General features: G+C 36.7%; 1 protein-coding gene and 1 pseudogene across 3 annotated transcripts in view; both read left to right on the forward strand.

Annotated features, from left to right (window-relative positions):
- The window catches only part of UHRF1BP1L (UHRF1 binding protein 1 like), a 108,135-nt gene that overhangs the window by 45,313 nt on the left and 38,085 nt on the right, over window positions 1-24,737 (forward strand). For all 3 annotated transcript variants that reach the window (XM_044228340.1, XM_044228342.1, XM_044228341.1), the window contains 6 exons: window positions 1,078-1,248; window positions 7,464-7,644; window positions 9,596-9,679; window positions 17,672-17,854; window positions 18,497-18,615; window positions 23,400-23,541. In XM_044228340.1, coding sequence (XP_044084275.1) covers window positions 1,078-1,248; window positions 7,464-7,644; window positions 9,596-9,679; window positions 17,672-17,854; window positions 18,497-18,615; window positions 23,400-23,541 — 880 coding nt within the window. The remainder of the gene's footprint in view (window positions 1-1,077; window positions 1,249-7,463; window positions 7,645-9,595; window positions 9,680-17,671; window positions 17,855-18,496; window positions 18,616-23,399; window positions 23,542-24,737) is intronic.
- On the forward strand, window positions 18,371-18,479 carry LOC122892723 (annotated as a pseudogene).

Consider the following 24,737-nt stretch of genomic DNA (forward strand, 5'->3'; position numbering starts at 1 on the left):
TTGAAACATTGGAATATTAAAACAAAGCAAAATAAAAGGAAATATAGTTTCTCCAGCAGTATTTGAAGAAACCCAGTGTAATGATAACATTTTTCAGTTTTCTAGATTTAATATTTAGATTTTTACTTTTGATAAATTTAATAGATTCTCCATTGTCAAATATTTCCGAACATTAGCTGTCTTATAATTTCATTCTTCTTTTGGGTCGTACTTAGGAGTATGTAGACAGCAAAACCTCCATTATCAGAAGCCAAAACTACTAGCTTTCAGAAGGTTATTAAGATATGAATGCTGGGGCGCCTGGGTGGCTCAGTGGGTTAAAGCCTCTGCCTTCGGCTCAGGTCATGATCCCAGGGTTCTGGGATCGAGCCCCGCGTCGGGCTCTCTGCTCCGCAGGGAACCTGCTTTCTCCCCTCTCTCTGCCTGCCTCTCTGCCTACTTGTGATTTCTCTCTGTCAAATAAATAAAATCTTAAAAAAAAAAAAAAAAGATATGAATGCTAATTTAAATAAATAGGGAAGATAGTTACTTAAAGACATCAGAATGTGAGAGTTCACCATAGATTGAAATGAAATTTAATGAAGGAGCAATGACTTTTTGAAACGTGGCTCAATTAAATTCTCAACAATAGGTTTTATATCATTAGACCCAAATAATAGTCCAAATTAAATTAAAAATTTTTTTCAGAGTATAATACTTAATACAATATTGTGAAATGTGGTTAAAATAGCATTTCAGTTTTTAATTTTAATGTTTCTCTAAATACTAGAATTAGCACAATTAATATAGGTAATTTTATGATTTGTTAGCTATAAATGCAAATTTAAATTATATAAGCACTCTACCTGTATAATATGCACCTGCATCTGTTAAGGTACAGGAATTTGTGAGTCTTTTTTTAACCACTGTTTCTCCAATACAAGGAGATATTCCTTCTATAGTATAGGAGCACAATAAATATTTCGTGAATGAAGGAAGGATCCATATTTCATTCAAACATTTTAAATATTTTTAAAACATTAGTGCATTGTGAGTTTTATGTCTTGGCTTAATTTTATGAATGATTTTTTTTGACAGTTAAAGGACTGCAATGTTATTGCAACAAAGTTAGTTCTAATATTGGATGACTTATTATGGGTTTTAACGGATTCCCAGTTGAAGGCTATGGTACAATATGCAAAATCTCTCAGTGAAGCAATAGAAAAATCAACAGAACAAAGGAAGAGCATGGCTCCTGAACCTACACAGGTATGCTTTTAAGAGAAAAAACACTTAAATCTGTAAATGGTTTAAAAATCAGAATGGTTAGTTGTTTTCTTTATGTGAAATAGATTGTGAGACTTTGAGTCCAAGAATCTTTTATCTAGATATGTTTACTGCATAATTTTCTACATATAGAATCCATGTAAAAACATATATTAAGTGTGTTTCTGTCTATATAATGCTTATTTTATTCAGAGTTTTGTACTAGGCATAAAAATTAATGATGATGTAAAAGTTTGGTGTTACTAATACCTCTTTTCAGGAAGTAGAATACAATTTAAACTTACTAAAGTAAGGGCAAAAGGAAAAAACTTGGGTATAGTCCAGGGAGAAATGCGAGAATTAATATTGCAAAAAATGTAAAAAAAAAAAACCAAAAAAACCCTGGGAGTTGCTGAAGTTCAACAGAAAACTGTTAGCATTGTATTTGTTCTTAATAAAAACAAGGGATATTGTGAAATCCTATTTCTGTGAAACTATTTCTTTGGAAACCGAGTAATATATCTCAGACATATGGCTTGTTGGTGATCTGGCCTGGTACATGGAAGTAGCATACATTTTAGGCTTTCATATGACTACTGAATTGGCCTTAGTTACTGTTTAGCTGCTATGTGATAAGGAACAGGGCTAGACACTGTAGATGTAAAAGTGAATATTATTAGACCCTGTTCTCAGGGATCTCAGTATAATGGGAAGACATATATAAAACAAATCATTGTAGTTCATCTTTTTTTTAAATTTCTATGAAGTTTTTTCTACACAGAATTCTTTTTTTTTTTTTAATTAAAGATTTTCTTTCTTTCTTTATTTTTCAGAGAGAGGGAGAGAGAGTACGCAAGAGCACAAGCAGGCAGAGGGGCAGGCAGAGGCAGAGAGAGAAGCAGGCTCCCCACTGAGCAAGGAGCCTCATGTGGGACTTGATCCCAGGACCCTGGGATCATGAACTGAGTCGAAGGCAGCAGCTTGGCTGAGCCACCCAGGCATCCCCACTAGAGTGCAAATAAAAAGGGGAGTGAAGGAATCATAGAAGCACAGAGAAGTTATAGTCAACTGCATAGTTTGGAAAGGTTTCACAAAGAGAGGATAATAAAAATTAGTCTTAAAAATAAGAAGTTCGGGGGCGCCTGGGTGGCTCAGTGGGTTAAGCCGCTGCCTTCGGCTCAGGTCATGATCTCAGGGTCCTAGGATCGAGTCCCGCATCGGGCTCTCTGCTCAGCATGGAGCCTGTTTCCCTCTCTCTCTCTGCCTGCCTCTCCATCTACTTGTGATTTCTCTCTGTCAAATAAATAAATAAAATCTTTAAAAAAAAAAAAAAATAAGTTCGGGGCACCTGGGTGGCTCAGTGGGTTAAGCCTCTGCCTTCGGCTCAGGTCATGATCTCAGGGTCCTTGGATCAAGCCCCACATGGGGCTTTCTGCTCGGCAGGGAGCCTGCTTTCCCCTCTCTCTCTGCCTGCCTCTCTGCCTACTTGTGATCTCTCTCTCTGTCAAATAAATAAATAAAAATTAAAAAAAAATCTTCTCCAGTTTAAATTATGATTTCAGAGGCTTTAAAAAAAATAAATAGTTCATAGGTGAGGGAAGGGGTGTGTCAGATGAGGGAATGGAATCTGCAAAATCTATTGTTAAAGAGCATGGTATTTTCTGATAAAAATGAGTTTGGCAATTGGGGCGCCTGGGTGGCTCAGTGGGTTGGGCCTCTGCCTTCGGCTCAGGTCATGATCCCAGGGTCCTGGGATCGAGCCCCCCATCGGGCTCTCTGCTCAGCGGGGAGCCTGCTTCCCCCTCTGTCTCTGCCTGCCTCTCTGCCTACTTGTGATCTCGTCTGTCAAATAAATAAATAAAGTTTTTAAAAAAAATAAAAAAAATGAGTTTGGCATTACTAGAGAAGTCTTTGAGAGTTACATACACATGTATGTAACATACACATGCCTCTCAAGATACACACCTTTCCATTTTGATGTGTTCTTTCTTAAACTTAGTCTGTTAGAGAATGTGCTTATGGTAAAATGTCAGATTCATTCTCCCTTTCTCAAACTGCTCTTACCCTACTTGACACATGAAAGACCTTCTTCTTACTTCTTACTCATTACTATGATGGATTTGTCCAAGAAGAGGGGGATAAAATTTTAAAAGCTTGGGTTGACAAGAGGAGTTAATTTGAAATACTGTTACTCATGACAAGACAGAGGTAATTTGAAATACTGTTACTCATATTGGAAGTCAATGACTAATGACAAAGTAGCAAGTCAGGTGGTTTCTACTTCCACTTCTTTGTTTTCAACACATTAAAAAAAATTTTTTTAAAGATTTTATTTATTTATTTGAAAGAGATTGAGTAAGAGAGAGCATGAGTAGGGGAAGGTCAGAGGGAGAAGCAGACTCCCCGCCAAGTGGGGAGCTCCATGCAGGGTTTGATCCCGGAACTCCAGAATCATGACCTGAACCAAAGGCAGCTGCTTAACTGAGTCACCCAGGCGCCCCTCCTTTCAACACTTTTGAAGGAGGATCTATACATATCTGCTATTAGATTATTTAAAAAAAATTTTTTTTTAAAGATTTTATTTATTTATTTGACAGACAGAGACCACAAGTAGACAGAGAGGCAGGCAGAGAGAAGGGGGGAAGCAGGCTCCCCACCGAGCAGAGAGCCCGATACGGGGCTTGATCCCAGGACACTGAGATCATGACCTGAGCCGAAGACAGAGGCTTAACCACTGAGTCACCCAGGCGCCCCAGATTATTTAAAATTTTTTTAAAAAATCATTTCATGAATCCTGGCATATAACTTGAAGGAATTCAAAGAGTCATATCATATTGCTAAAATAAAGTTGTTTTCATTCCGATTTACCTATTTATTTGAATAGTTTTCTAGAACTTTTAGCCATAAAAAGAAATGAAGAATTGACGGTGAACCTTGTGTCGTTCTACCAATAAATACTATTTAAATAGCCAGTGAGATATCTTTATAATTCTCTGGGGGAGTCTAATTTTATAAGCTTGATGAACAGAACACTAAACTGTAACACAGAATAATTTAGGATGTCGGTAACAGACATGGTAATTGAAATTAAAGGCTAGTAGACAGAGTGTTGGTGTTTATGTAGGTCTTATTTATATAATATGTGGATATATTTAGATAGAATATAGATTAGGAAACCAGATAAAGATACAGATGAGAAAACTAGAAACAAGGATGAAGTTCTATAATCCTATCACAATAATAAACCCAGTGTTAGCATTTTGAGTTCCATACAGGTTTTTTTGCCTAGGCACCTGCAGTTTTCCTAGTTTTAGAATGTAGTAAATGGATGTATACAATTTTCTTCATGTTGTTAGTCTTTATAACTACTCTTTTTTCTTGTTTCCTAATATTTCTTAGTAGATTTACTTAACCACATTTCCACAGTCATGATTTGAAGGCCAAGAGAGTGGATGAGAGAGTGAAGTAGTTGACAGTGTTCCTTTGCTCAGCTGTACAAATTGAGAGATATCTTCTGTCATAAATTTTTTATTTGCTTCATCCTTTCCTTCTCTAAAAGGGAAGACTACATTGAAAACCAAGAAATGTTACGATAATTCAGAAGGCAAAAGAGATCATAATGGCCCATTTCCCCCTCTTCCCAGCAAACAGCATATAAAAACTGAATCTACCACATTAAGAAAAGGCTTTGTAGAAAGATTAATGTTTATGTTTTTGTTTATATCAGTTTTTGTTTGTTTGACAAAGAAGATAGAAAACATTGTTGAAGAAATACAGGAGAGGGCGCCTCTCCTCACTAAACAGACACTGGCTCAGTCGGTTTAGTGACTGCCTTCAGCTCAGGTCATGATCCCAGAGTCCTGGGATTGAGTCCCACATCAGGCTCCTTGCTCAGCAGGGAGCCTGCTTCTTCTCCTACCTGCTGCTCCCCCTGCTTATGCTCCCTCTCTGACTAATAAATAAATAAAATCTTAAAAAAAAAAAGAAATACATGAGAATTTTTTCCTTCAAAATTGCACAGTCATAGATATAAAGAGTAGTCTATTAAAGCTTTGAAAGTAGAACATTAAAGTGATTTGTCTTGGGGCACTTGGGTAGGTCAGTTGGTTAAGTATCTGACTCTTGTTCTCAGCTCAGGTCTTGATTTCAGGGTCCTGAGTTCAAGCACTGTGTTGGGCTCCATGTGGGGCCTGGAGCCAACTGAAAAAAAAGTAAAGATAAAAATAAGTGATTTGTCTTATGGAAATTACATTGACAATTAGTAAGAAAATTTTCCTGGAGCCCCTGGAATTTAAGGCTTCACAATTATATTTCATCTTTCCTTTTCTTTAATCACTGTGGGTCTTGATCATTTTCTTTGAGAAATTCTCATTTACTGAGTATACTTTGAAATTTGTTTGCATATAGTTCTTAATAGATAATACATAAATATGTATAATGCAAAATATTTATACTTTAATTTTCCATACATCACTAGCTCTACTTTTATTAGTGAATTGTTCTTAATTAGAAACTTGTTAATATTTTTTGATGAAAAATTTGGCCTTCATTTTGTTATTACCAAAGTTTCATGTACAGTTCTGTAGCTTATATAACAGATGATCTTATAGTATATGCTTACATATATAGAATAATTTTAGGCTTTTAGGTTCACATCAGTCTTTATACTTCAGTAATATTCTATGCTTCTTCACTTTGGGAAGAAAAGAATTTGAGGGGCGCCTGGGTGGCTCAGTGGGTAAAGCCTCTGTCTTTGGCTTGGGTCATGATCCTGGGGTCCTGGGATCGAGCCCCCTCATCAGCCTCTCTGCTTGGTGGGGAGCCTGCTTCCTCCTCACTCTCTCTCTCTGTAAAATAAATAAATAAAATCTTAAAAAAAAAAAAAGAATTTGAATTACGAGTCTATTACAAATCTCCTCTGCTTTCTGGCTTCTTCAGATATCCACGTTCAAAGGACATGCTGCGTCTCTTACGAGAGGCACCAGAGCACTTAGAGTACTCTGTACCATATCACAAGCACTTTGCAAAGAAGTGATTTATTTTTACAGGATATATAATAGTATATACAGCCAATATAATATACAGGGCTCACATTTGTTTCTGTTTTATTTATTTATTTATTTATTTATTTAAAGATTTTATTTATTTATTTGACAGAGATCACAAGTAGGCAGAGAGGCGGGCAGAGAGAGAGAGGGGGAAGCAGGCTCCCTGCTGAGCAGAGAGCCCGATGCGGGACTCGATCCCAGGACCCTGAGACCATGACCTGAGCCGAAGGCAGCGGCCTAACCCACTGAGCCACCCAGGCGCCCCTCTGTTTTATTTTTTTAAAAAAGATTTATCTATTTATTTGAGAGTGGGGGCTTGGGGAGACTGCAGGCTGGGGAAGGGGTAGAGGGAGAGAATCTTCAAGCAGACTGCCTGCTAAGTCCTTGCCTACCATGGGGCTCCGTCTCACAACAGGTGAGATCATGACCTGAGCTGAAATGGAAATTTTAAACCAAAATAACAAAATGATGGGTCCAGGTTAAATAATAAGCAAAAGAATAGAGAAAAGTGTCTTCTAGGCTCTTTTACATTTCTCACTCTTTGTATTCCCTCGTAGAATAAGCTGAATTATGTTATTTAAGGGGAAAACTCCTCCACTGAATGAGCCACCCAGGTGCACCTGTTTCTCTTCTAATATGTAGAACTAATACTATTTGAATAAGGTGCCTTGAATAGTTAATATTTTCTAGAATAAGGACTTAAAGTATATAACTATTCAAGTATTTATTAAAATATATTGGTTTCATTTTCAAATTGTGTGTAGTTCTCCAGTTTTTAGATTTAACTTTATTCTCATATAATTCAGAAAACATTTGGGGGGAATTGAGTTATTGATAGAAAAGAAAATATATTGGGCACCTGGGTGGCTCAGTGGGTTAAGCCGCTGCCTTCGGCTCAGGTCGTGATCTCGGGGTCCTGGGATCGAGTCCCGCATTGGGCTCTCTGCTCTGCAGGGAGCCTGCTTCCTCCTCTCTCTCTCTCTCTGCCTGCCTCTCTGCCTACTTGTAATCTCTCTCTGTCAAATAAATAAATAAAATCTTTAAAAAAAAAAAAAAGAAAAGAAAATATATTTTCATGATTTCATTACTAAAGATATTTAAATAAGTTTTCTTATTTGTGGAATTTCAAATATTTAACTTAAAGTGATAAGGCAGTTTTGAATCTTTTAGAGCTCTACAGTAACCCCATCTACCCAACAAGCGAAGACACCACAGACCTCAAATGCTCCAGATCTAAATGATGCAATTGTGAAATTATTCAATGACTTTGATGTTAAAGAAACCTCTCATCACTTGGTAATTTCTCATCTAGATCTACACATATGTGATGATATTCATGCTAAAGAAAAAGGTAATAAAAGTTGCTTATTTCAAACTATTTTGATTTTTCTAGGATTTCCTACAATACTGGATTGTTTATAATATGTAATATATAGTATGTCTGCTGTGATAGCTGGTCATAATTTTATCATTCATGTGAGATACACAGGTGAAAGTTGTAATTTTAAGCAATATATATCAGTATGAAATTTTATTTTGCTTTTAGTTCTTATTATTTTAGCACAATTGTTAGCTAGTATTTCACCTGATACTACCAGTAATAATTAGGTTTAAAAAAGAAATCAAGGACTAAATAGGTGACACCTTGGAGGATGATGAAATATTAGACTTGCCTTTGAATTAACTTTTTCATAATTTTGAAATTGTCTATAAACTAAATTTGAGTCCATATGCAATTCACAATTATTTGCACACGTTTTCCCATGGTGGTCTGTCTGCATTTTTCTGACCCCATGTGCATGTAAACACAGCTGTGTGGTTGTTTATCATTTCTTGTGTCTCTTTAGCAGTAATCCTCCCAAAATTTGCTTAGGAAGCTAAATTCTAGTTAGTAAGTGTTTTTTCTTTATTTTTAGCTTTTGTTTCTCTTATTTTGGAGAATTACAGTGGAGTAAGTGGGAAGCTGTCTTGGTCGCTTTGAAAATCTGTGGTTCCATGATGTAGGTATTAGGCATTCTGTTTCCATTGGAGAGTGTTCCTGCCCATAAGTATTGGGCCACCTTCCAAGACAGTAGTTCTCGAACTTTGGTGAGCTTGAGGATCAAGCTAAGGATCTCTTTAAAACTGGGATGTTAATATCTGACCATTCTACCTCAGACCTGATTCATGTATCTGAAAATTGTTGCTCTGTATTTTTAAAGCTGAAAGAGTAAATATTGAGACGGATCCCAGATGTTTAGCAGAAGTTACCTTGCCTTCATCAGATAAGGCAGCCAGGTATCAGTGACTGGATGAAAGGGTGAAAGAAGGTGAGGAAGGTTTGGAGTTTAGAGAAGGATTTGTTCTCTTTTCTTTTGTCTACCTTTGTGTCATTTGATTTAAAGTTGGCATCTTCTGCTTTAGTTAGATGAAAGGAAAGTGGAAAAGTTAAAATAACCCAAAATAACAAAATGAAGGGTCAGGGTTAAGTAATAAGCAAAAGAATAGTCTTCTAAGCTTTTTGTACATTTATCACTATATTTCTTCATAGAATAAGTTGAATTGTGTTATTTAAGGGGAAAACTCCACCACAATATTTCCCTCATCTTACAGATCTCTTCTAAAATCCAGAAAGGTCTGAAATGAATTATATTCATTTGTACTTAGTGGTATCTTAATGTATATTTTTCTTACTTCCAGTTGATTTATTCATGCTGTTTTAAAATTTGATTTTTATGTTGGAGTCACACCGAGTTGTGATCTACTTTCTAATCTTCATATAGCTGTGTTTATTTGGACAACTTACCTAACCAGTAGGCTTAATTTCCACCTCAGTGAGAGATAGGATTATATAGTGTAGTGGTTAATATTTCCTAGGTTCAAAACCAGCTCTATATTTCTTGGCTAAAATGACCTTGGTGTTTTTAATTCCTCTCTTTGTGTCTCATTTTACTTAATTGGAAAATGGGGATGATGATGATGATGATATCATCTATCTCAGGCTTGTAAGGAAAAACAAATGAGCAAGTATACCTAAATAAGGTATTTAAAACAGTGCTTGGCATATGGTTAGGGCTGTGAATATAAAAGTTCTGTTCTTTTTGTGTCCTCACCTTTTAGCTTGGTACCTTGCAAATGATAGGGGCTCAGTAAACACTGATGAGATTGAATTGCATTTCCTGAAATCCTTAATGTATTATCTGTGATAATAGAAACAGTTAATCACTGCTTGGATTGCAAATATGATAAATGAAGTGTTTCTGATACTTGCTTAATGTTTCTTTCTCTTTCTCTCACTTCTGTTATTCTTTTTCTTTTTCCAGAGTCAAATAGACGTATTACTGGAGGAGCTATGCAACTGTCTTTTACACAGTTAACTATAGATTATTATCCTTATCACAAAGCAGGTATGCTTAATAATTTCTTTAACAGATGTAAATGCTGCTTTAAAGTTATATAGACAGTTTATCTCATTTCCTTTTATATTTATTATTTGCTTTAATTCATTTTATTTTATCTTATTTTAATTTAATGTATGTTTATTTTTATTTTTTATTATTTTAATTCTAGTTAGGTAACATACAATATTATATTAGTTTCAGGTGTTCAGTATAGTGATTCAGCAGTTGCATACATTACTCAGTACTTATCACAACAATTGCAGTCTTCAATCCCTATCGCCTGTTTTACCCAACCACCATCCAGCCCCCCGTCAGTTTGTTCTCTGTAATTAAGGGTCTGTTTTTTAATGTGTTCCTCTTTTTTTTCCCCCTTTGCTCCTTTGTTTTGTTTATTAAATACCACATGAGTAAAATCATGCTATGTCTTTCTCTGAATGAATTATTTTGCTTAGTATTATACTCTTTAGCTCCATCCATGTTCTTGCAAATGATAAAATTTAATTCTTTTTTATGGCTGGTAATAATTCCATTTTAGATATATACCACATCTTCTTTATCCATTCATCTATTCTGGACACTTGGGCTGTTCCCATACCTTGGCTATTATAAATAATGCTGTAATAAACTTAGGGGTGTATGTATCCCTTTGAATTAGTGTTTTTGTATTCTTTGAGTAAATACCCAGTAGTGCAATTGCTGGATCCTAGGGTAGTTCTATTTTTAACATTTTGAGGAACCTCCATATTGTTTACCAGAGTGGCTGCACCAATTTGCATTCCTACCAATAGTGCAAAGGATTCTTCTTTCTCCACATCCTTGCCAACACCTGTTGTTTCTTGTGTTACTGATTTTAACTATTCTGACAGGTGTAAAGTGCTATCTCATTAGTTTTGATTTATAGTTCCCAGATGCTGAATGCTGTTGAGCATCTTTCCATATGTCTGTTGGCCATTTGAATGTCTTCTTTGGAAAAATGTCTGTTCATGTCTTCTGCTTATTTTTAATTGGATTATTTGGTTTTTAGGTATTAAGTTATGTCAGTTCTTTATGTATTTTGGAAACTAATCCTTATTTAGATACATCATTTGCAAATATATTCTCCCATTCCATAGATTGCCTTTTAGTTTTGTTGATTGTTTTCTTTGCTGGGCAAAATTTTTTATTTTAATGTTGTCCCAGTAGTTTATTTTTGCCTTTGTTTCCCTTGTGTCAGGAGACGAATCTAGAAAAAAGTAGCTGTGGCTGATGTCAAAGAGGTTACTGCCTGTTCTCTTCTAGGATTTTTATGGTTTCAGGTCTCATATTTAGGTCTTTAATCTATTTTGAGTTGTTTTTGTATTTGGTGTAAGAAAGTGGTCCAGTTTGTTTCCTTTGCATGGTCCTGCCCAGTTTTCTCAATACCATTTGTTTGAAGAGACTATTCTTTTCCCATTGGATAGTAATTTCTCCTTTGTTAAAAATTAATTGACCATATAGTTATGGGTTTATTTCTGGGGGTTTCTGTTTTCTTCTATTAATCTATCTATCTTTAGATACTGTTTTTGTGCCAGTACCATACTGTCTTGATGATTACAGCTTTGTAATATGACTTGAAGTCCAGAGTTCTGATACCTCCAGCTTTGCTTTTCTTTTTCAAGATTGCTTTGGCTCTTCGAGGCCTTTTGTGGTTCCATACAGATTTTAGGATTGTTTGTTCTAGTTCTGAGAAAAATACCTTTGGTTTTTAATGGGGATTGCATTAAACTTGTAGGCTTTGGATGGTATAACATTTTAACAATATTCTTCTAATCCAGGATAAAATATCAGTGTATAGAAATCTGTTACATTTCTATACACCAATAATGAAACAGCAGAAAGAGAAATCAAAGAATCAGTCCCATTTACAATTGCCCCCAAAATCATAAGATACCTAGGAATAAACCAATAAAAGGACAGAGGCCCTATATGGAAAGAAATGTCTTTCCATTTCTTTGTGTCTTCTTCAGTTTTTGTTTTTTTTTTTTGTTTTTTTTGTTTTTTTTTTAAGATTTTATTTATTTGTCAGAGAGAGGGAGAGAGAGTGAGCACAGGCAGACAGAGAGGCAGGCAGAGGCAGAGGGAGAAGCAGGCTCCCTGCCAAGCAAGGAGCCCGATGTGGGACTTGATCCCAGGATGCTGGGATCATGACCTGAGCCAAAGGCAGCTGCTTAACCAGCTGAGCCACCCAGGCGTCCCTGGTTTTTTTTTTTTAAGATTTTATTTTTTTATTTGACAGAGATAGAGCACAACTAGGCAGAGCGGCAGGGAGAGGGAGAAACAGGCTCTTTGCTGAGCAGGGATCCCAGGACGGGACTTGATCCCAGGACTCTGGGATCATGACCTGAGCCAAAGGCAGCTGCTTAACTGACTGAGGCACCCAGGCGCCCTTCTTCAGTTTTTTTTTAGTCAGCATTTTATAGTTTTTAGGGTATAGTTCCTTTGCCTCTTTGACTGATTTATTCCTAGGTATCTTATGGTTTTGGGGGCAATTGTAAATGGGATTGATTCTTCAATTTCTCTTTCTGCTGTTTCATTTTTGTATAGAAATACAGCAGATTTCTATACATTGATATTTTATCCTGTGACTTTACTGAATTCGTTCATCAGTTGTAGCAGTTTTTTGCTGTAGTCTTTCAAGTTTTCCAAATGTAGTATCATGTCATCTGCAAATACTAGAAGTTCCACATCCTACTTGCTGATTTGGATGATGTTTATTTCTTTTTGTGGTCTGATTGTTGTGGTTAGGACTTGCAGTACTATGCTGAATAAAAGTAGTGAGTGTGGACATCCTTGCTCTATTCCTGACCTTAGGGGAAAAGCTCTCAGTTTTTCCCCCATTAAAGATAATGTTGTTCTGGGTTTTTCATATATGGCCTTTATTATGTTGAGGTATGTTCCCTCCAAACCTACCTTGATGGGGGCTTTTATAATGAATGGATGTTGTACTTTGTCGAATGTTTTTTTTTGCACCTGTTGAAATGATTGTATGGTTCTTATCCTTTCTCTTTTTGATGTGGTATATCACATTGATTGATTTGCAAATATTGAATCACCATTACAACCCAGGAATGAACTTCCACTTGTTCATGGTGAGTGGTTTTTCTAATGTGCTGTTGAATTCAGTTTGCTAGTATATTTTGTTGAGAATTTTTGCATCTATGTTCATCAGGGATATTGGTTTATTGTTCTCTTTCTCAGTGGTATCTTTACCTGGTTTTGGTATCAAGATAATGCTGGTCTCATAGAATGGATTTGGAAGGTTTTCTTTCCTTTTCCTAATTCTTTGGAGTAGTTTGGAGAACAATAGGTATTAACTCTTCTTTAAATGTTTGGTAGAATTTGCTTGTGAAACCATCTGGTCCTGGGCTTTTGTTTGTCAGGAATTTTTTAAATTACTGATGCAGTTTCCTTGCTGCTTAACAGTCTGTTCAAATTTTCTTTTCCTGCTTCAGTTTTAGTAGTTTATATGTTTCTAGAAATTTAAAGATCTTTTTTGAAGTTTTTTATTTATTATTATTATTATTCTTTTTTTAGATTTTATTTATTTTATTTGACAGGCAGAGATTACAAGTAGGCAGAGAGGCAGGCAGAGAGAGAGAGGAGGAAGCAGGCTCCCTGCTGAGCAGAGAGCCTGATGCTAGGCTCCATCCCAGGACCCCGAGATCATGACCTGAGCCGAAGGCAGAGGCTTTAACCTACTGAGCCACCCAGGCGCCCCGTTTCTAGAAATTTATGCATTTCTTCTAGGTTGTCTAATTTGTTGGCATATAGTGTTTCATAATATTCTCTTATAATTGTATTTCTGTGGTCTTGGTTGGTATTTCTCCTCTCTAATTTGTGATTTTATTTGAGTCTAGTTTCATTTTTTTAAGTCTGGCTAGATGTTTATCAATTTTTTTTTTAAAGATTTTATTTATTTATTTGACAGAGAGAGATCACAAGTAGGCAGAGAGGCAGGCAGAGAGAGAGAGAGAGGAGGAAGCAGGCTTCCCGCTGAGCAGAGAGCCCGATGTGGGACTCGATCCCGGGACCCCGAGATCACGACCTGAGCCGAAGGCAGCGGCTTAACCCACTGAGCCACCCAGGTGCCCCCGATGTTTATCAATTTTATTGATTTTTTTTTTTCCCTCAAAGAAATAGCTCCTGGTTTCATTATCTGTTCTGTTGTTTTTTTAGTTTCTTTATTATTTATTTCTGCTCTTATCTTTATTATGTCCTTCTACTAGTTTGGGATTTTGTTCATTTTTCTTTTCCTAGATCCTTTTGATGAGTAGGTGGTATATTTGAGATTTTTCTTGCTTCATGAGGTAGGCCTAATTTGCTATAAACTTCCCTTTAGAACTGCTTTAGCTGCATCCCAAAGGTTTTGGACACTTATATCTTCATTTTCATTTGTTGCCATTTACTTTTTTATTTCTTTTATTTTCTGGTTGACTCATTCATTGTTTAGTACCATGTTACTTAACCTCTAAGTACTTGTGATCTTTCCAGATTTTTTCTTGTAGTTGACTTCTAGTTAGCTTTATGGTCAGAAAAGGTTCATGGTATGACTTCAACATTCTTGAATTTGTTGAGATTTATTTTGGAGAATATTCCATGTGTACTTGGAAAGTGCCTCTCAGATCTGGATATCTGTTTCCTTTGCCACATTAGGGAAATTTTTAGCCTTGTCTTTTTATTTTTTTTTTTTCATTTCTTTTCTTTTTTCTTTTCTCTTTTCCTTTCTTTTGTTTTGTTTTCTTTCTTTTCTTGGTGGGCAGCAAAAGCAGAGTTTATTGAGTGATTGTAACGTTTATTGAATATGATAGAGTACAAAGCTCCCGAAGAGGGAGGGGACCCAAGAGGGTTGCCTCTTTTATTTCTTCAAATGAATTTTCTGGCCCCCCTTTCTCTCTCTTCTTTTTCTGTGACTCCTATAAACTATGTTTGATGTTATTGTGTTTGATGGAATCATTGAGTTCCCTAAGTCTGTTCTCATTTTGGATAATTCTTTTTTATCGCTTTTGTTCAGCTTGATTACTTTCCATTAATCTTCTGGATCACTGATTTGTTCCTCTGCTTCTTCTGTCCTGCTGCTTATTCCATCAGGTGTGTTTCTTCATTCACTGAGCCTTTTATCTCTACTATGTCATTCCTTATCCCTGTGTTAGGGTCTTACTCATGCCTTCCACTCTTCTCATGTCCAGTGAATAATCATTAACTTTAATTACTTTAAATCTACTTATAATTATGACTTTAAATTCTCTATCAGAGATGTAACTTATATTTGTTTCACTTAGCTCTCAGGCTGTGCCCTTGTCCTACTCTTTCACTTGAGATAAATTTCTCTCTTTTCTCGTTTTGTCTAAGTTTCTGTGCCTGTTTCTCTGTGTTAGGAAAATCAGCTGTGTCTTCTGTTCTTGAGGGTAATGGCCTTATGAAAAAGAGGTTCTAGAGTGCCCTGCTTTCTGTTTTTCCCTGTTCACCAGGTCCTTGTGCTTCTGGGAATGCTATGTTGTTGTTTCCTGTTGCTTTATCCATCAAGCCAGTTGTCTGCAGAGGCTCTCTTTGCCTTTCGTTGGCAGTGTTTTATCCCTGGCCTAAATATGGAACATTTTAGCTAAGTATTCTCTGGTCTCCTTGTGAAATGAGACCTGTTGCCACGGCTGAAGAGCCACAGAGGCTCTTCAAAACTCCCATTTAGGGTGATGCAGAGTGAGCAGGGATTTGGACGGGTCTTCTGAGGAGGGGGTTCACTACACTGGGATTGAGGCATGTGTGAGTAGGAGGGGCAGTTTCACTGGAGTGTGTGGAGCAGGGTTTGGTGTAAGCAAGTTAGGCAGTGAATGTCCACAGTAAGCTGATTCCCAAAGGTGACCCTGTGCTTCTGCTGGGGAGCGTGGGAGGTGCTAGTAACACTAAGTGGTGCTAGCCTGTTCCTTTGTTGCCAGAGGGGTCTCTCCATGAATGCTTTCTCTCTAGGACACAATCCAAGGTGAGTGAATAACTTCCCTAGTGCATGCTTCAGGTGCTCTTCAGACTACTGTTCCCATGCTTTGGGATACATACAATCCCATGTTTGTGGGTTGTTTGCCTGTCTTCCTTACAAGAGCTGCTTCAGTCTCCTCTGAGCTTTTCCACAGCCAGGCATGCTGACCTTCAGAACTCCAGGCTTTAAGTGTTTCTGGTTGCTGAAAGTCATGAAATTCGGCCCCTCTTGCCTTCCAAGTCAGCTGCTTATGGGGATTCATTTTCCTCATGTGCTCCCCTGTGTGTGAGTTTGTCTCTCATCCTTCTTTGTGACTTTGGCTCCCACCCCAACACAGTAGCCACAGTGATCTTTATCTCCCAGACCATGTCACCACACTTCCTACCTTCAGTGTGGCCTCTTCCCTTCCTTTAGTGTGGCATTCTGCCAGTCTTGAGATCAATTTCTGGGTTACTTAGGATGATTTGATTGTAACCTAATTGTATTCTTGGGTTGAGTTGAGCTGGAGTTCTACTCTATTGCCATCTTCCCTCTCTCTCAACTTCATTTTTTTAAGGAAAAAAGAAACGAAGACATTTGTTATTTTTTTCCCCAGTAATATCTTTACAAGAAGATACAAATGCCATAGAAAATATTTATGCATTTTGTAGAGTTTTGTGTAGATTATTAGAAAGTATAATTGTTAGCATTTGTCAGTATTCTAAATAATTGATTTAAAATTTAATATCAGAATGTAGAAGACATAGTTTATGCTATTTTATTTTTATCATTGTGGCAAAAGTAAGTTATTGATGTGTTTTGAATTTAAAAATTAGTATATTATTAGCATATTAAAAAAAATCAAGAAAGTATATAGTAAAAATATAACAGTAATTTCAGCTGCATTGTAAGAAGATTCCTAGAACTTTTTTTTTTAACTTTTCTGTATTATCTAAGTTTCATTAATAGACTTTTTTTTACTTGATCTTAGCCAAAAGCCTGAGAAGAAATACATAATATGCTTTTGAATAGTTGAATATTGATAGGCTTTTTCTCCCAAATAATAAAAACAAGAAGTATATATATTTATGGCCAAATTAAGTAATTTGACCTTATACCAGTCTGCTATTTGGTGATGTGTGGCTTTTTTTTCTTTAATTCACAAAAATAAGAAAAAGCAAGTATAATGTATTTTTCAGGACTTTATGAAAGTGATATTCATAAATTTCCATCCCCTATTCTTTGTTATTTCTCTATCTGTACCTGATAGAATTTAAAGATTGTAATGTTTGTTTTGATTTTTATTAGAAGGCTATCTTGTACTTCTATTCTCCTAATTTGTTAGTTACTTACATATACATAAAATATTCTTTTACTACAGAAACAACTCTTATTTTGGGAGGTAAAATTCTTAGTCATCAAGATTTTATTAACCCTTTTATGTACATATTACTTTTCTCAGTTTTTGCTACAGAGAAACCTAATAATCCTGATCTTTTATTTTTCTTCCAAAAAAACTACATAGGTATAGATATATCTATGTCTTTATGACTGATGTCTATCTTAAAATATTTAATTGGTCTTTAGTGTTTTCATAGTCTTTATTTTATCATTTTAAGGATAGGTTTTAGCCACTATTTTATAACAAATTTTTGATGAAAGGACTTTTTTTTGTGGTAGCATTTTCTGGGGTTCTTTGTAGTGGAGATATGCCAGGTAGTTGACCATTCAGTGAAGGTTGACCAGCAGTACTATTTGTAACTGAAACTTCGAATGTTGTTCTACCAATGGTGGGTCCTGATAGAAACCTTTTAGACAGTTTGCTTTTGACATTCTTTTCCTGTATTCTGAATGTTTTTTTTGCTCCTACGTTCTAGGCAGATTAAAAGCTCTTGTAGGCTTTTAAAAGCTCTTGAAGGCTGCTCCCTTGAGAAAGTCTCCCTTGGAAAATGAACAAATCTCATTCGGGGCTATAATAAAATAAATCAATTTTGTGCATTTTTTCAGCAAAATACCTGTCATTCATTTTACAGGAGATAGTTGTAATCATTGGATGTATTTTAGTGATGCAACCAAAACAAAAAATGGATGGGCCAACGAGTTGTTACATGAATTTGAGTGCAACGTTGAAATGCTTAAGCAGGCTGTAAAGGATCATAATGTAGGTTCACCTCCTAAATCCCCAACACATGCCTCTCCCCAGCACACACAAACAGGTATTTTACCTATAACAACATTATGGCATTCCTCTGGTATTAAGTGTCTGTGCCTCTGTGTGTGTGTGTGTGTGTGTGTGATCATAGTATGATATTTTCTGTGGATAAATTAATATCTAATAATTAATATCTAATAATTAACATTTAATAATTAATAATTGATATCTAAAAGTTCTGAACCTTATCCAGACCATAGGAGGACCAAAGCACTTTTTAAATTAATAATGATCAATAAGAATAATATCCAGATGGAATCTTTGAGACTGTTAAATGGCTAATAGTTCTCTTTTTTAAACAAGAATTTCAGGTAAAAGTTATTTTATAAGAATATCTTAAATGTGATGTAAGTATGACTATTGTTTAAGGAATACTCACACACAATAAAGAGGAATCATTGCAATAACTTATATTCCATTAGTTTATATATAAAGTATTTTCACATATATTATCTTGTTTGACAAATTGAGTTCATGTATATTTCTAGTAGCTGTTTTAATTATTAAAAAGTGATTGTTAAGCTTTGCGCAGTGGCAGTATCGTAGCCAATGAGGTTTATCCGAGGCGCGATTATTGCTAATTGAAAAAGTGATTGTTATAAAAATAATTTTGCAGTAAATTGAAAGTTTTTTTCATTTCCCACAGAGAAAGACTCAGCTCTGAAAGGGACTTCCAGAACACCTTCAGTATTATCTCAACAGTCCAAAGCTAAGTTAATGTCTAGCTCTGTTGTCGTTAGACTTGCAGATTTCAATATATACCAGGTATGCCTTGTGTTTTAATTAGATCTTCTGATAAATACCTTCTGCAAGCATCTCTTATAAACTCATGTCACCATTTTATTTAATAAAAGTATTCTTGAACAGGGGCACCTGGGTTTGATCTCAGTTCATATCTTGATCTCAGGGTCATGAGTTTAAACCTTGTATCGGGCTCCATGCTGGGTGTGAAGCCTACTTAAAAAGAAAAAAAACAAACAAAAACCCCTCATCTTGACCAGTTTTATGAAATAGTTAAACTAGAAAGGATAGAAAATGTCAGTTCCTTAATTTTTGTTTATATGGTTATGCAGAATTAACCAAACTGTGAGGTTAAGAGCATAGTCCTGCAGACTGCCAAATCCTCACAAGACTTCTGACAGCAACTGCAAGTTCAGGAGTCTCCCCTAAACTACCTGTGAATTAAAGAATTAGAGTAACTCAAGCTGTCATCATCAAGACAGCATGCTACTGGCACAAAAACAGACACATAGATCAATGGAACAGAATAGAGAGCTCAGAAATAGACCCTCAACTCTATGGTCAACCAATCTTCGACAAAACAGGAAAGAATGTCCAATGGAAAAAAGACAGCCTCTTCAATAAATGGTGTTGGGAAAATTGGACAGCCACATGCAGAAAAATGAAATTGGACCATTTCCTTACACCACACATGAAAATAGACTCAAAATGGATGAAGGACCTCAATGTGAGAAAGGAATCCATCAAAATCCTTGAGGAGAACTCAGGCAGCAACCTCTTCGACCTCAGCCACAGCAACATCTTCCTGGGAACATTGCCAAAGGCAAGGGAAGCAAGGGCAAAAATGAACTATTGGGATTTCATCAAGATCAAAAGCTTTTGCACAGCAAAGGAAACAGTTAACAAAATCAAAAGACAACTGACAGAATGGGAGAAGATATTTGCAAATGACATATCAGATAAAGGACTAGTGTCCAAAATCTATAAAGAACTTAGCAAACTCAACACCCAAAGAACAAATAATCCAATCAAGAAATGGGCAGAGGACATGAACAGACATTTCTGCAAAGAAGACATCCAGATGGCCAACAGACACATGAAAAAGTGCTCCATATCACTCGGCATCAGGGAAATACAAATCAAAACCACAATGAGATATCACCTCACACCAGTCAGAATGGCTAAAATTAAAAGTCAGGAAATGACAGATGCTGGCGAGGATGCGGAGAAAGGGGAACCCTCCTACACTGTTGGTGGGAATGCAAGCTGGTGCAACCACTCTGGAAAACAACATGGAGGTTCCTCAAAATGTTGAAAATAGAACTACCCTATGACCCAGCAATTGCATTATTGGGTATTTACCCTAAAGATACAAACGTAGTGATCCGAAGGGGCACGTGCACCCAAATGTTTATAGCAGCAATATCCACAATAGCCAAACTATGGAAAGAACCTAGATGTCCATCAACAGATGAATGGATAAAGAAGAGGTGGTATATATACACAATGGAATACTATGCAGCCATCAAAAGAAATGAAATCTTGCCATTTGCGACAACATGGATGGAACTAGAGGGTATCATGCTTAGCGAAATAAGTCAGTCGGAGAAAGACAACTATCATATGATCTCCTTGATATGAGGAAATGGAGATGCAACATGGGGGGTTCAGGGCGTAGGAGAAGAATAAATGAAACAAGATGGGATTGGGAGGGAGACAAACCATAAGTGACTCTTAATCTCACAAAACAAACTGAGGGCTGCTGGGGGGAGGGGGGTTGGGAGAAGGGAGGTGGGGTTATGGACATTGGGGAGGGTATGTGCTATGGTGAGTGCTGTGAAATGTGTAAACCTGGCGATTCACAGACCTGTACCCCTGGGGATAAAAATATATTACATGTTTATAAAAAATAAAAAATTAAAAAAATTAATCCAATAAATATCTTTTGGATAAAAAAAAAAAAGAATTAGAGGAACTCAAAGAACTCACTGAAATAAATTATACTAAGAAACACATTTATACTAAGAATTACATTTATTACAGGGAAAGGATATAAATTGGATTTAGCCATAGAAAGAGAACCTGAATTTACTAGGAGCGTTCCAAATATGAAACTTCTTGTCCTCAGGACATGATAGTTTCCTGGCATGGATATGTAACAATATGCATTAAGTATTATCCTTGTAGATGAACTCAATCTTTATGTGGATTAATACCAGGTTACCCAAAGTCCTCACCTTCTAAAGCCTACTAAGACTGTCAGGTCTGGCCAGCCCCACTCTTAATCACTGTAAGCACAAACTATCAGTTGAATTTAGAATTATCTCCCAGAAGCAGGGATAAAGGGCATACCTCTCTTTGAAGGCCAAATTGCTTATTACACAATGCTCTTAGTGGGAGAAACTAAAATTTTTTTTTTGTCTTTTTTTTCTTTCTTTCTTTTATAAAAGATTTTATTTATTTATTTGATAGAGAGAGATCACAAGTAGGCAGAGAGGCGGGGCGCCTGGGTGGCTCAGTGGGTTAAGCCGCTGCCTTCGGCTCAGGTCATGATCTCGGGGTCCTGGGATCAAGTCCCGCATCGGGCTCTCTGCTCAGCAGGGAGCCTGCTTCCCTCTCTCTCTGCCTGCCTCTCTGTCTACTTGTGATCTCTCTCTGTCAAATAAATAAATAAAAATCTTTAATTAAAAAAAAAAAAACAAAAAACAAAAACAAGTAGGCAGAGAAGCAAGCAGAGAGATGGGGGAGAAGCAGGCCCCCTGCTGAGCAGAGAGCCCGATGTGGGACTCTATCCCAGGACCCTGAGATCATGACCTGAGCTGAAGGCAGAGGCTTAACCCACTGAGCCACCCAGGCACCCTAAAATACTTTTTTTTTTTCGTCTTATTGAACTCTCAAGTATTGGCTATTTTGTGAATATAACTTCATAGCTAAGTTTATATTGTCCCATTTATATTGTTCAGGCTATCATAAAACATGGTCTAATATTACAATCCTTGAGACCAACAACAGAATGTATAACATTCTTAAATAAAGGATTTCAGGTATGTGTTGTCATGTGTGAATTGTCATGGTTTATTCTGATATATAAATTTATTTTTATGTTACTCAGTGGTTTTCATCTGGGGCTGATTTTACCCCCTGGGGACATTGATTTGGCCATTTCTGAAAACAGTTTTGGTTGTCACAGCCAGAAGGGGTTGCTGCTGACAAATAGTGAGTAGAGACCAGTGATGTTGCTAAACATTTTAACAAGGCACTGGGCCTTGTTAGCAGTGCCCACAACAAACTTTTATCAAACTCAACACCAAAAGAGCAAATAATCTAGTCAATAAATGGGCAGAAGATATAAACAGACATTGCTCCAAAGAAGACATCAGATGGCCAGGAGACACATGAAAAAATGCTCCACATTACTCAGCATCAGGGAAATACAGACCAAAACCACAATGAGATAGCACCTTACACCAGTCAGAATGGCTAAAATTAACAAGACAGGAAACAAAAAGTGTTGGCAAGGATGTGGAGAAAGGGGAACCCTCTTAATACTGTTGGTGGGAATGCAAGCTGCTATAGCCACCCTGGAAAACAGTATAGAGGTTCCTCAAGAAGTTAAAAAGAGAGCTACCCTACATCCCAGCAATTGCACTATTCAGTATTTACCACAAAGATACAAATGTAGTGATCCGAAGGGGCACATGCACGGCAATGTTCATAGCAACAGTGTCCGTAGTAGCCAAATGGTTGAAAGAGCCAAGATGTCCATCGACAGATGAGAGGGTAAAGAAGAGGTGGTGTATATATATATAGTGGACTATTACTCAGCCATCAGAATGAATATTTACCAATTACATTGAGGTAGATGGAACTGGAGGGTATTATGCTGAGGGAAATAAGTCAGGAAAAGCCAATTACATGTTTTCACTTGCATGTGGAATATAAGAAGTATATAAGAAATAGAGCAGAGGATCATAGGGGAAAGGAGGGAATACTGAATGGGAAGCTATCAGAGAGTAAGACAAACCATGAGATACTTTAAGAAACTGAGGATTGCTGGATGGGAGATGGATGGGGGGATGGGTTATTAGGTGATGGGCATTAGGGAGGGCATGTGATGTGATGAGCACTGAGTGTTATACACAACTGATGGATTATTGAACTCTGCCTATGAAATTAATGGTGTACTATGTGTTGCATAATTGAATTAAATTAAAAATGAGGTATAATTGACATAACATTAGTTTCAAGTGTGCAACATAATGTTTTGATGCATTTCACTATTTTTAAGTGTCACATTCACTGGCATGTTTATTCACGGAGTTGTACAGCCATCACCACATCATCCCCATTATCTATCTCCATAATTTTTTTTATTATCCCAGCTTGAAACTCTGTATGTGGCTACATTATTTTTCATAATAATAAATTATAATAAAGTATTAATGTAAATACACACCAGGGAAGCGGTCTGTTCTTATGGACCTGGATCTGTGTTCTGACTATTCCATTTACTTCTGTTACAGAAATACTCTGATATTTTAATGGCTCAAAATAAGTTTGCAAGGGCGATTTTAAAGAGTTGATATGATAAGCCTTTATAAGAGCCTTTAAGAGGTTATAGTTTTTCGAATAGCTGATTGGTATTACCAAAAATAATTTAATGTGAAGTTAAAAATAAAGTTTGCATTGGAAATTAACAAATTATTTGAAGTAGTTTTAGGAGTTTGAAGTGATGTTCATATGGCATAAATTGTTTGGAAAGGGTTTTTATTCAGTGTACTTCAGTGTGTTTAATTATTTGTTTTCAGGTCTCTACAGCAGATCAATGTCGTTCTTCCCCCAAGAGTATGATTTCTTGCAATAAGAAATCCCTGTATCTTCCACAAGAAATGTCAGCTGTCTATATAGAATTCACAGAATATTACTATCCAGATGGAAAAGATTTTCCAAGTAAGAGAGTTTCCTGCTTTTTTATTACTTGTCCATTACTTAGGAAGTTGTTTTTTTCTTCCTAAGGTTTTGCGTTTTATTTATTTATTTTTTTTAAAGATTTTATTTATTTGACAGACAGCGATCACAAGTAGTCAGAGAGGCAGGCAGGGAGAGAAGAGAAAGCAGGTTCCTCGCTGAGCAGAGAGCCCGATGCAGGGCTCATCCCAGGACCCTGAAACCATGACCTGAGCCAAAGGCAGAGGCTTTAACCCACTGAGCCACCCAGGCACCACAGGTTTTCAGTTTTATAAGCATGAAGAAAGAAACGAAAGTCCGTTGTTCTTTACTTGTCTTTGTACTTAGTATATAACTGTAGTATAGCATTTTTTTTTAAAGGTTTTATTAGAGTGGGTGAGAGAGTGAAAAAGAGAGAACACAACTGGGGGAACAGCAGACTCCCTGCTGAACAGGGAGCCCCACACAGGGCTTGATCCCCAAACCCTGAGATCATGACCTAAGCAGAAGGTAGAGGCTTAATAGACTGAGGCATCTAGGTGCCTGTATAGTATAGCATTTTTTACATATTCTGATTGTTCATATTTTGTTCTCTTACTAGCTTACAGTATCCTTTTAAAAAAATCTTCTTAAACAATATTTTATTTATTTGAGAGAGTGAAAGAGAGCGTTAAGGATTTCATGAGCAGGGGGATGGGGTAGAGGGAGAGGAGAAGTTGACTCCCCACTGAGAAAGGAGCCTGAGGCAAGGCAGGGTTTGAAGGACCAGAAGATCATGACCTGAGCTGAACTCAGACACTTAATCAACTGAGCCACCCGGTGCATGAGGTTATAGCATCCTTGATGTTGGGAATCATGTAGAACTCATGCTTCATTTTATCCCAGAGGTGTGACTCATTTCTTTACTTAATAGCTGTTAAAGAATTTAGCAAAGTTAGGCTATTTGCAGAATAAGGTCATTTTTTTCCCTTTAGTAACATCCTATTTATATTTCAGCTATATAAAACTCTGTATTTGCCACCACCACCACCCCCTCCCCCCGCCCCAAGATAGTATTTATCTGAGAGAGAGAGGGAAAGAGGGAAAGAGAGATCACAAACAGCGGGGAGAAGCAGACTCCCCACTGAGCAGGGAGCTGGATGGGGACTTGATCCTACTGGGATCACGATCTGAGCTGAAGACAGATGCTTAACTGACTG

The sequence above is a fragment of the Neovison vison genome, chromosome 12, assembly GCF_020171115.1.
Source record: "Neovison vison isolate M4711 chromosome 12, ASM_NN_V1, whole genome shotgun sequence".
NCBI lineage: Eukaryota > Metazoa > Chordata > Mammalia > Carnivora > Mustelidae > Neogale > Neogale vison.